Source organism: Jaculus jaculus, chromosome 12, assembly GCF_020740685.1.
Source record: "Jaculus jaculus isolate mJacJac1 chromosome 12, mJacJac1.mat.Y.cur, whole genome shotgun sequence".
Classification (NCBI taxonomy): domain Eukaryota; kingdom Metazoa; phylum Chordata; class Mammalia; order Rodentia; family Dipodidae; genus Jaculus; species Jaculus jaculus.
In genome coordinates, this window is record NC_059113.1 from 7937740 (window position 1) to 7950359 (window position 12620).

The 12620-nt window shown below is 42.9% G+C and overlaps 1 protein-coding gene across 1 annotated transcript in view; it reads left to right on the forward strand.

Annotated features, from left to right (window-relative positions):
• The first annotated feature begins 507 nt into the window (after nt 1–507).
• The window catches only part of Naf1 (nuclear assembly factor 1 ribonucleoprotein), a 28777-nt gene continuing 16664 nt past the window's right edge, over nt 508–12620 (forward strand). Inside the window, exons 1-2 of the mRNA XM_012951478.2 lie at nt 508–755; nt 3209–3383. Coding sequence (XP_012806932.2) covers nt 508–755; nt 3209–3383 — 423 coding nt within the window. The remainder of the gene's footprint in view (nt 756–3208; nt 3384–12620) is intronic.

Here is a 12620-nt window from a genome sequence, read left to right on the forward strand (position 1 = left end):
ATATACTGGAGAAAGAATGGAATAGTTCTATTTGTCTTGCGTTTTCTTCTTCTTTTTAAAAATTTTTTTCTTTTCTCTTGAAAATCAGATATGAACATATTTAGTATGTAAAACAACACATGCTGCTACCGCCTCCTTTTCCCCTCCCCCCACCACAGTGAAAGGTTAAATCCGCGATTTTCATTTGACCGTAATGAAAACTGAAATATTTTTCCTTGACTTTCTGTTTTAAAAGTTCCCAGACGCAGAAAGCAGCACTCTTCAAGCCTCCTCTGTCCTTCAATCCCGCCTCCCAGCTGCGTGTGGCCCACTAGCTCTCCCAAGCTCCTGAGGGCCCGCGCGCTGCGTCGCGCCGTCGCGCCCGTGACGTCACGCGCCCTCCCGGAAGCGCCGCGCGGGGGGGCGTGTCCTCAGCTCCCTCCTCGTGTGGCTCCAGGTTAGACGCGCGAGTTTCGGGTCCGGGGTGCGGCGGGCCGCTGACGGGCAGGTCCTGTCGGGGCCGCCGCCATGGACGTGGTGGAGGCCGCCGCCGCGCAGCTGCGAACCTTCCAGTTCGGTGTCTCGGGCACGGGGGCTCGCGAAAGCCCCACGGGGTCGTCGCCGCCGCCGCCGCCCGCAGAGCCCGGGCCGCCGCCGGTGCCCACGCCGGACGGGTCCCCGGACGCCGAGCGCGCCGCGGAGCCTCAGCCTGCCGGCCAGCCGCCTCCCGGCCCCGACCCCGGCGACACCTCGGACTCCGACTCGGACTCGGACAGGTCGAGTAGGCCCCGGAGCTGGTGGGACCGGGTCCTTGCGGGGGGCGGCACGAGCTGGGCCCTGGGAGCCCTCGGGGTCCCGGGCTGGGCCTGCGACGCCCACGTGGGGCTGCTGGGGAAGGTGGTAGCCTGCGAGGGTCTGTGTATCGGCACTCGCATTGTTTTAAAGGATGTAGTTTGTAAGCAGAGCGGTAGGACAGAGATCGGCAGAGGGAATGGGCACGCCAGGGCCTGCAGCCGCTGCACGCTGGCTTCCAGATGCATGCGCCGCTTGGTGCATCTGCCTTTACGTGGGTACTGAGGAATCGAGCTCCGGTCCTTAGGCTCTGAAGGAAGGCAGACGCCTTGAAACAGCTGAACCATCTCTCCAGCCCGGTAATGGCATTCTTGCCGTGCAGAATGTCTGAGGATTGTCTGTCCTTCATGGTTATGACTTTAGAATTTTGTTTCAAGTCTGAATCTGTTTTTCCCGTTGGTTGTCTTTTTTTTTTTTTTTTTTGAACTGGATGAATTGAGGATCAGGAAAACGGTTATTTTGTGTGTTTCAAAGTTTTTTTTTTTTTTTTGAGATAGGATCTCGGGCTGAGCTCAAAAGATGTAGTGGAGAGGACTACATAGTGAGTTCCAGGTCAGGACAGGTCCTACCTGGGAAAGCAACACAAAACAACTGTAACGGAGAGTGGCTTGGAACTCCTGAGCCTCTCAAGCGGTGGGATTACCGCCGTGGCTCATCCTTTCGAAGTTGGTTCTTGGTGATTGATTAATGTTGATTCCTAGAAGCCTTTAATCCTTACACGTGGCTGAACAGTTTTTATTGTTTTGTGTTTTAGAAGTTGCCTCTCTCTGTGTCTAATCTTTTGTAGTGGAGAAAATTCAGCATATGAGACATTACTAAGGGACACTGAACAGTGTCTACAAGTAACTGTGTGTATGAGGGAGAGAGCGGCACTGACCAAGTCAACAAGATAGGCATGATGAAGAGATGGGGAAGTTTTGTGGAAGGATCAACTAGCGGTGAGAGTGGAGAATGATTTTTGAGGGGAGGGGAGGTATATATTGCAGTAGATTGGAGAAGGAATCAGCCATTTATAAACAAAGTTAGGTTTCTTGGTGGCCCCAAGATTATAATCATCGTAGGATTTCAGACTCCATATTACTAGGCAGGCCATGTGCAGGATCAGGAGCCGACGTGGAACACAGCATTGTTCAGTTTAGTTTTTGTGGGTGATGGCATAGAGTCGCAGATATTTGAAGAAATTTGGGGTACAACTTTTTACCTTTGTTTTGGTTTTAAGTTCTTGGCATCATGATATGTGGGAGTGGGGTGCGCTTGTGAGCACCCCAAGCCCAGGACATTGGTAAGACAATGAGACACTCCCAGAGTGTCAGGGCCAGCATGCTTAGGATTTTGGCTGGCATCTAAAGAGAGGTTAAAAAGGGGAAAGGAAAAATTAAGAACTCAGAAAAGCAGGCAGGTTTACAGGGTAGACTTGCAAGCAGCTGCTGTTTTCTGTTGTTTTCAAACTTATTGGGAGTATGAGGTTGTTCATACTGGTGTAACCAGCATGCAACAAGGTGGAAGTACAGCAGCATCAAGAGTGAATATGTGGTTGCTTATGGTGTGCGTGCTGTACGTATGAAGTATACAGACAGGGGAGAGCGTGGCAGGATGGAGTCCTTATGTTAAGGCACTGGGGACATTTCTCAGTGGACAAGCAGAAGGACTTGAGTTTGGATCCTCAGCACCTCATGTAAGGGCCAGATGCGGTGGCATGAGCCTGTGATCCTAGCACCTAGGAAGTGGAGGCAGGAAGATCCTGGGGTTTGTTGGTTAGCCAGTCTTGCCGAGTCAGTGAGCCAGGCACCATGAAAGACCTTGTCTCAAAAAATAAGGTGGAGAGCAATTGAAGACAAGTTACATTGACATCTGGCCTTCACACACAGGTGCTTACAGGCAAAAAAGACAACAGAAACAAGCAAACAAAAACCCCACAGAAAATAAACCTAAACTTTGCTGAAGTGGGGGAGCCAGTAACAGTTTCTGCATCAAGGGCCAAGGGAGTTTTCCAAGGAGAGTGATTAAATATAGTAACTAAGGAGTTTGAAGTTGAAGACTAAGAAGAAGCCACTAACAATTAAGTGATCCCGTCACTGGTGACTTAAGTAAGGTGCCTTGCCTGGAGCTCTGGTTAGTCAGTGACAGTCACAAGCTGAATTGTACTCACATGTATTTCATGTTATGCAGTTGTACCAGGAGGGTCTGGTTTATATTAGGGGGGTTTAAAATGTCATTGGTGGACTAAAGACTATTTTCTCGGCATTATAACAAGTTTGAAATGTTACCTTTTGAGTTAGACCAGCGAAGTAGCAAACTGCAGTAAACATTTCCTACTTGAAGCAAGATTTTCATACAGTTTCACTAATACTTGACAACATTTTTACCTTTTCTACAGTGAGACAGACTCAGACAGTTCAAGCTCCTCCTCTTCCTCATCATCTTCCTCAACGTCTTCCTCTTCCTCCTGTGTCTCACTTCCTCCCGTACTGTCAGATGGAGAAGATGATTTACAAATTGAAAAAGAAAATAAGAATTTTCCTCTTAAAACAAAAGATGAATTACTGCTTGATGTAAGTACTTGGATTTGTCAGGTTCATGTTAAAATGCATTGCTGCAGTGCTGTGTTTGCTGCACAAATGTGATGCCTTGTTGCCAACTATTTTGGCCATGCATTGATGTTTACAAAACAGAGAAGTGATTTGGATAATTTCTAAGATTGCTTTTAACCCAACATTTGGTGATAATTATTCTTGTGGGTATCAGTTTCACTCTTTTTGTTTGTTTGTTTGTTTGTTTATTTATTTACCTTTTTGGGCTGAACATTGGCTCAGTCAACTTTGGCGCATTTGCCTAGCATATGTAATCCATGAGGCCCTAGGTTCATTCCCCATAACTGCTTTTAGAGACGCAGGAGACAAAATTAAATAATTTATTTATTTTTAGGATTCCTATTCACTTGAAACCTTAGATTGCTTTTTAAAAGTTATGTTTGAAGAATGTTTTTATTTATTTATTTTGGTTTTTTGAAGTAGGGTTTCGCTGTAGCTCAGGCTGACCTGGAATCCACTATGTAGTGTCAGGGAGGCCTCAAACTCATGGCGATTCTTCTACCTCTGCCTCCCGAGTGCTGGGATTAAAGGCATCTGTCACCAGGCCCGGCTAGAAGAAAGCCTTTTATTTTGGAGTGGTATATATTGGCATCTGACAAATTTAGTTATCAAAGTTAACTTTTATGAGGCTGTTTTCTCTTAAGCTATATATTGTCCTGAGGAGGATGATGGTAATTCTGGTGAAACCTATGTTTGAGAGGAAACCTTTTCTGGAGAAAAAAAAAATGTATTTTTACTCATCTTTTTTCTCTTCCATGAATTGCAGATGGCATTAATGCATCCTAAAAGTTTAGTACTTACGAGTCATAAATATAAAATGCTGACAATGATGAGATAATTTATTGTGAAATTTTTTTAAAAAGACTAGAGACAGTGAAGTATAATTTCTTGAATAGATTCTGCCAATAGTATTCCTTTTGCTCTGCTCATAATAAGGCGTTTTGTATCTCATTTACGCTTTTCCCTTTGGAAACCTTTAGGTTTATATGGAGTGGTTCATGTTTTCATGCTACACATACTGATAGGTCATAATGGTCTCATCAGGTCTATAATTGCTTTCTGAATGATTTAGAGAACTGCTGGTTCTCTTGATCTTCTTTCACCAAATTTTCCGTAGAGTGTAAAAATAAGCAGATCATCCCTTTTTTGGTATAGTGTGTAAGGTGTGTGTGTGTGTGTGTGCGTGTGTGTGTGTGTATGTGGTGTCCTCTGTTGCTCATCTGTGTATTTCCTTGAAGTGGAAACCTCTGAACTCAGCGCTGTAAGTTTCATAAGCTGAGCAATTTTCTGGTGCCTCCTCCCCACAGAACGAGGATTACAGATGTGTGTGGCTATGCCTGTCTGTATACATGGGTCCTGGGGCATGGAACTCTTGTAGTCTCAGGCCTTCGTGATTGTGGCAAGCACTTTTACCCACTGAACTCTCTCCCTAGCCCAGGCCATAACATTTTTAAAGTAAATTTATATTGCTTTGCTTATCTTATGTCTGGAATTCTTATGTTGGGCATTATTTTAAATTTAATGCCATCATACCCTCTATTTTATTTGGCTACCCAGGACAGAAACTGTCCTTTGAGGAATGAGGTCATACATCTGATCTCTATATCTTCTCTGATATCCAGTGAAGCTTTTTATTTACTCTGATAGTGGATTCAAAGTGAAAAGTAGTATGAGCCAGGCACGGCGGCTGAAGCCTGTAATGTCAACATGAGGGAGGCTGAAGCTGTAGGATCGCCATGAGTTCTAGGTCAGCCTGGGCTAAGTAGACCCTGCCTAAATAGCAAAGTAGCCCCTCCCTCCCAAACACAACAAACACAACCGGAAGTAATGATTCCAGAATGACTGTGAGAGTGGTCATCTTTCTTTCGTCCTCTGAAGTTGTCATAGAAGACCTGCCATTGCCAGGGGCTTACTTGAGAGAGAAGCAGGCAGAGAGGGAAGGGGCGAGTCAAGGCCTCCAGCCACTACAGATGACTCCACTCTAGATGCATGGCGGGCTTTACATGGGTATTGGGGAATCAAGCTTGCGTCTTTTGGCTTTGCTGGCAATTGCCTTAACTGCGTAGCCGTTTTTCCAGCCCTAAATGTAGGATTCATGATTAATTATTCACTTTTATTTATGCTGACAATATTCGGAAGGAAACAACACATTCCCGTCCTTTATGCCACTGTGTTATGAGGGACTGTAGAGGTGTGATGGTTTCTCGGGGTCTGCCTCAGTGACTGAAGCAGAAGAGTAGGTAGGAGAGAATATCTTAGTCTTTCATACCGAGGGTGGTGTGACTATACATGCCCTGTCTTTCTGTCTCTGTCTCTTTATGTGTTGCTCCGAAGTGCTGATAGACCACTAATGCATCTTTATAAAAGTCACTGGAAGGGCTTTGGCCTGCTTACCTGCAGCTTGTTGATATACAGGCTGGAATACATCATTGAAGCCAGTGGAATGACTGTTCAGTTTGCTTAAGCATGAGTCTTATGGTCATTTCTATTTGGGCCTGTGTGTAGGAGGGTGAGAGTGAGTAGGAAAGTGAAAGCTTGGAAGCATGGGCTAGTGTGAGGTGTGGGAGTGCCCGAGAGCGAGCTGTCAGGCCGGGAGTGTGAACGTGTATTTTGAGGAGGGTGGGGGTTGAGTGTATGTCACTGCAATGTAAACCACATGGGTGGGTTTTCTGTCACAGGAAAGGAGGGAGGAGGCTTGCATCCTTTTCAGAAAGGGATGCTGCACAGTTGGGATGTTAGTGTTACTCTCTGGAGGCACGTACTTGGCAGTGATTATGAGACTTGACTTGTACTGGACTCTCGTGAGGAGCTGAGCCTCAGGTTGCCTGAAGAAAGCAGAAGGGTTTGCAGTCAGCCTACCTGGGTTGGAAGCCATGGGAACTGAGGCAGCTGTTTGGACATGCTGTTTCTTTCATGTGTCCCTTGGGCATTTTCGCAGGTCATCTTTTTCACTCTAGCTTTCTTTAGCTATAATATGATATCTTTGATGTAGCTTCCTTGTGAATGGATAATACTGTGTTCTTTTTATTGTTTTGGGATAGTACTATCACTTAATAGTCACTTTTTTTCTTTAGGAAAATGACAATCCCATCTTCTTGGGAAGTGTTCTGTCTTTACTACAACTGATTTTAAGGGTGGCAAAAGCTGCTTGTTCAGAACTCCCGGTGGATCCACCTAACACTTGCACCTTAGCACTGAGCTGTGGTTGTACATGTGGCCTGTGCTGTGATTATCTAATGAAACACTAAAGAGCTGTCCTGTCCATGTTGTCTTTGCTGCTAAAAGGTACACATAAATTAAAATGCTTCAGTTTATGATAACTTTATAGTTAAACTGATTTTCCAGGGAACTCTGGGACATTCCCAATTTAATCCAGTTTTATGTCCTATCTTTCAGAAGTATTTCACCTTTATGCAGTTTTATCTTGTAACTCAGTTTCACCTATGTTTTGTCTGCTTGTCAAGCAGGAATGGTTCCTCATGGAGTCACTCCTCAGCTCTTTCCATTGCTTGAAAGTTAGATCGCAGTGATCTTACTATAGATTGAATATCCCAGATCTGAAAATCTGAAATCTGAACATTTTGAATGCTGATGTGAAACTTTGTTTCAAGCATAAAGTTTTTGAAAAAAACAATGTGCAGGATTGAGCCCATCAACAGGTTATGGCAGATGATGGAGGAGGGCAAAAAAAAAAAAAAGACATTACTATAGAAGAGGGAGCTGCAGGAAAGAAGGGGGATTCAGTGGAGTGGAGATAGGAGGGAGGGAGAGGGTGATGGCAAGGGACTGTGTTTTTTTTTTTGAGACAAGCTCAACAGACTCACCTTTTTTTTTTCTTTTTCTTAATTTTTTGAGAGCAAGAATGTGAACTGGTTGAACTCCGGATGCACACACCGCCTTGCGTGGCCTTCCGTGCTTGTGTCGCTGTGTGTGGCGTGCTGGGACCTGCATGGGTAGTTAAGCAGCAGTCTTCAGACTTTGCAGGCAACTGTGTACACTGCTAGCCGTTTCTCCAGCCCTCCTGCTTGTGTGTTCCTTTTTTTTTTAAATTTTTTTTTTTTTTTGATTTTTGAGCTAGGGTCTCATTGTAGCCCAGACTGACCTGGAATTCACTATGTAGTCTCAGTTTGGCCTCGAACTTGGTGATCCTCCTCCCAAGTGCTGGAATTAAAGGTGTGTGGTACCACGCCCGGCTTATGTAAATTTTTTAAATAAAGTTTTAAATTTTAATTTACAGGAGACATTTCTGTAGAAAGATATGTACAGGTATAAGTACATGAATTGAAAAGTGAAAATTATGTTACTGTACTGTGCAAAAATTGCCCATGGTATATCTGAAACAAATAGATTTCATGTTAAGGCTTGGGTTCTATCCCCATGATATCTCATTGTGAGTATAAATGTGTCAAAATTGGGAAAAAATCAGAAACACTTGATGGCAAGCATTTCTGGTGAGGAGTATCAGCCTTTCCTGAGCTGCTTGAGGGCCTCTTTTTAAAGTGCACTTAGGTAGGGATACTGATGTTTGTTTGCACGTGTAATATAGCATGACTTGGGAAAAGTTAAGGTTAAGGGATTGACCAGAAGTTCTTTCATAATTTGAAGCCTACTTCTGCTGGATTGGAGGGAGCATTGTCATGGGGTTGAGTGGCTTGTCTGTCTTTATGGTGCTGGCAGTACAGACACGTCCAAAACATCCCCGTCAGTGCAGAAAGAATCTGGGCCACCTCTGGTGGCTGGAAGTTGCAGTGAAATTTTCATACCTGTTTGATCTCCTGTGAAATTGTATTGTTCTTTGGTGTACACTAATTATTACTAATTGACTATCTTTCTTGGAAGGCCTAAGTTCTTCATTAATTTTGTCCTAATAGTAGGGCAGGCCTCTTTCAATTAAGCTTTTTATGACTCTTCGTAGATTTGGAATCGCTACCTTGTAACTTAGAATACCAATGGCACTTATTACATTGGCCCCTAAATGGCTGGTATTTATGCAATGGTTTGTATATTTGAAAAGAGATTGTTTTTAAAGTTTGTGCAAATTATTCCACAAAGCTTTTATGAGGCATGAATGTCCTTTATATTTCCAGTGCAGGTACCTATATAGGATTGTTATTACACAGAAATATCACATTTAAAACACCACATTAAAACTTTTTATTTGTGTGTTTGTACTTGCCCACAAACTTCTTGCAAATGAAGGTCAGACACTAGGGCCACTTCTTGCGTCCTGCTTACCTGCATAGCTTGGGAATTGAACCTGGGTCGAAAGGCTTTGCTATCTAGCACTCTCTAGCCACTGAATCATCTTGCCAACTCATGAAACATTACGTAGTTTGGGCTCTCCCATTCCCCAGTAGATTTTCACGAGTTTTGCTGATTGCTGTAGAAGATACAGAAATGTAGGTTTGAGGAGTGTACGTTTGAGGAGTGTACTTGCTGTGAGATGCACTTGTCAAAAACAAAAGTAACAGGGAGTGCATACCAATGTCAGAGGAGTGCTGTGTGCAAGAGGTTGTAGGTTAGAGGAGAACCAGGAGTTACCCTCCTTGCAGTGGTCATGGTTAGACACCAAGGGAGCAGAGTTGGAAGGTGGGTAGGTTCCAGATGGAAAGATGACAAGTGAAGAGCTTGTGAACTTTCCTCATGGAAAGGAGAGGTGTCTATGTCATGGTAGTTATGTTCTCAATGTCAACCACATAGGAGTTCAGGGGGTCATCATTTGAATATTTATTTATCATACATACATTGTCCATTTCAAAATGAACCTGCTTTTTAAAACCTTTCAAGATTTCAGAAAAATTTAAGTTCATAATCTGTAGTAGTTTACGGTTTGACAGTGCTTTTCTCTTAGTGATATAAAATAGTGTCTTATAGATGAACTGATGGATTCCTCAATTATGAAAAGTTATTGTTTGATTTTTTTCTTATTGAAACTGTTAATAATTTTATTTCAGTTTTATGTTTGTGTCAAGTTTTTGCAGGTTTTCAACGAGCTGTGAGGGACTTTAAAGGAGAAAAAACAGGGGGAAAACTTGTTAGAAAAGAAAAAATTAAAAGACATTTCAAAGAATTGATTTATGTGAAAATATTTAATGGGTAGCCTGAGTCTGGTTAGTGTCACATAACTGTAATTAATGAGGGCATGCATAAATGGTGATAATGGATAAGCAACTGAATTGTATGGAAACTTGTGAAATTACTCTCCCTGGGAAAGTTGAATTGGAACCTAAATACAAAGTGGTGATGATTGACACAGAGTGTACAGACTAATTCATTTTTTCCCAGTATGTTTTACCAGATATAGGAAAAACACAGTCCAATCATGGCTGTCAGCATGCCGGGGCTTGTACTTTGCGCACATACCAGAAAAGTGAGGGCTCACCTGATAGTGTCAGGTAATTGGCTGCCATGTGCATGTCCCCTGTTCTTGGGTAACAGGAGAAAAGTGGCCAAATAATTTTATTCCACATTTCTGCTTTTCTCAAGTTCTCCCCAAACTAGTACCAAAAAAGATTGGCTTCCGTATGAGATGTTTGAGTCCTTTTCTTACCACCTTCTGCTACTCTTACTTAGTTTTTTGGCGTTTGGATTTTTGAGGTAGGGCCTCGCTCTTGCTCAGGCTGACCTGGAATTCACCATGTAGCCTCAGGATGGCCTTGAACCCACAGTGATCCTCCTACCTCTGCCTCCCTAGTGCTGGGATTAAAGGTGTGCACCACCATGCCCAGCTGGAGACCCAATTTTTAATTTAACTTTAATCAGTTACATTTAAACTTACAGAGACAAATGTTGCTTATGTCATATAGTTAGATCTGTAAAATAAAAGGGACCATTCTCAATCACTATACCTTTCTTTGGTGGCTGTAGGGCAGTCAACCACTCACCCTTCTTTCTACAGTGGTTGTTGGGTAATCCGTGCTTAGACACTAGTATTCCTACTCTATAGTGAGTAAATACCTTCCTTTTCACGGTGCTAGGATTGTACTCATGTCATAAAGAAGGTCTTTCCCAATTTTCCTTAATTATCTCTGTCTTCAAAATTTTTGTCTTATCAGTATGCCTCTTTCTAGTTCTCTAAGTTCTGTGTGCAAGGAAAGTGGCAATGCTTCTCAGTATGTATGGTGGCTGTTTTTCTTCAATTATTAGTGTTTGTATGTTTCTCTTTCATGTCACTTGTATATTCTGTTTCCCCAACACACATGGAAAAATGAAGTAATTGATTTTTATTTAAAGGAGGTTATGTCTCCGAGGAGACTTGTGCTGTTTTGGAAGCTAGGTGTTAATCTAATTGTGACGGTGCTTGCTGCTGTGAGCCAGAGGGACCTGTGCATCCTTGGCGGGCGGTCTTCCTTGGCAGCGCTTGTGTGTTCTTTTTCAGGAGGATGTGTTCAGGTGTTTTTCCTTCCTTGTGGATTGTGCATTAAATTGCATATTCCTTTTCTGATTTCTCTACTTAGTGACAGACAAACTTCTGAGACTTTTGATTAGCTTAGACTGACAACATATTTATGTTTGTATTTAATAAATATAAAACAAGCACCTGTTATATGCCTGCTTCGTGGGTCCTAGTCACTAGATTCATTGTATAGCTGGGGAAGTGAAAAGTAAGCAATACATAGTTATCCGAGCTGGGAGGCAGAGGTAGAAGGATTGCTGTGAGTTTGAGGCCACCTTGAGAATACATAGTGAATTCCAGGTCAGCCTGGACTAGAATAAGGCCCTACCTAGAAGAACCAAAAAAAAAAAAAAATAAATAAAGACACAGTAAACCAAGGAACTTCTGAGCTCTTTCAGAGGCCTGCATTCTTTGAATCTTCTAAAGTTCTGTTTCTTTGAACCTACTGAAAATCTTCATGGGAATAACTATAGTCCTATCCTGTGAGGGCTTGAAACAGGAGGATTACCAATGATGGCCTGCTTGGACTACATACCAAGACCCAGTTTATATTGTTCTGGGAAATATCATTAAATCTGTGCCATCGTCCTACATTGTAGTCTTCAGTCATATTTAACAAGGTGTGGTGGGGCTTTAGCAAAGAACAACTTGTTTTGGATGCTTTGCCTAGTTTTTATTGAGACAGGGTTTCATATAGTCCAGATTGGCCTTGAACTAGGAGTGTACTAAGGATGACCTTGAACTCCTCATCTTCCTGCCTCAACCTCCCAAATGCTTGGATTAGTGGATATGTGCCACCACACCAAGTCAAGAACTTCTTTTAAAAGGCTTTTCAATGTCTGGTACATGTGCACACCACTTTGCAACCAGGATCTTGTGAAGAAAAAGCTGTCCCTACTTGGTTTAAATGACCAGTGGTTGTCCTCTCTCTAAAAATACTTGGGGGTTCTAACAGAGAAGGCAACCATTTCCTTCAACACCAGGCAGCTTTCAAACACACAGAGGCAATGCTGCCTTCTGCACCGAGTTATTTGAGTTGTTCCTTTAGTGTACCTCCCCATAAATAATCCAGGTGAAGCATGTCTCAGAAGGAAAGTGTGTGTGTAAGAGAGAGAGTGTATGTATTTATACATTAAGTGTATTTTGTTTATTTACAAGCAGAGAGGAACATGAAGGGGGAGAAAGTGGGAACAAGGGGGATGCCAGGACCTCCTGCCACTGCAAACAAACTCTAGATGCATGTGCCACTTTGCATCTGGCTTTACATAGGTGCTGGCGAATCAAACCCAGGCCACCAGGCTTTGCAAGCAAGTCCTTTAACCACTGAGCCATCTCCCCAGCCTGGAAAGTATATTTTAGATGTATGCTTGACTTAGGTTAAAAGCTTTTCTAAAAACCTCATTCCCATGGGGGGGGGGGGATGATTACTCACAATACATTCATATGTATTTTATAATTTCCCATCTTTCCATCATTTCTCTAGAAGTTAATTTCTCCCCCTGCATAACTTGTAACATTCTGGTATGGTCTTTGCAGTTCCAAGCCTTCAGGAAGAAGTTTTCTCTGAGTGTGTCATTTGGAAAGAATTAGGCACAGAAGACTGTTATCTAATGTAAAAACAACAGTTTGATTCTTAGTTTTCTCTTCACCTCAGTCTCTACTTCAGTATCTAGTTTCTATAGCAACTGAAGTACAGATTGCAGCTGGGTCAAGAAAGAGAAATCTGTAGGTGTAAAGAAATTTATTTTTTAACCTAGAAAGACAGTGTGTAAGGTACACCATCCCAGCTTTCACAAATGGCT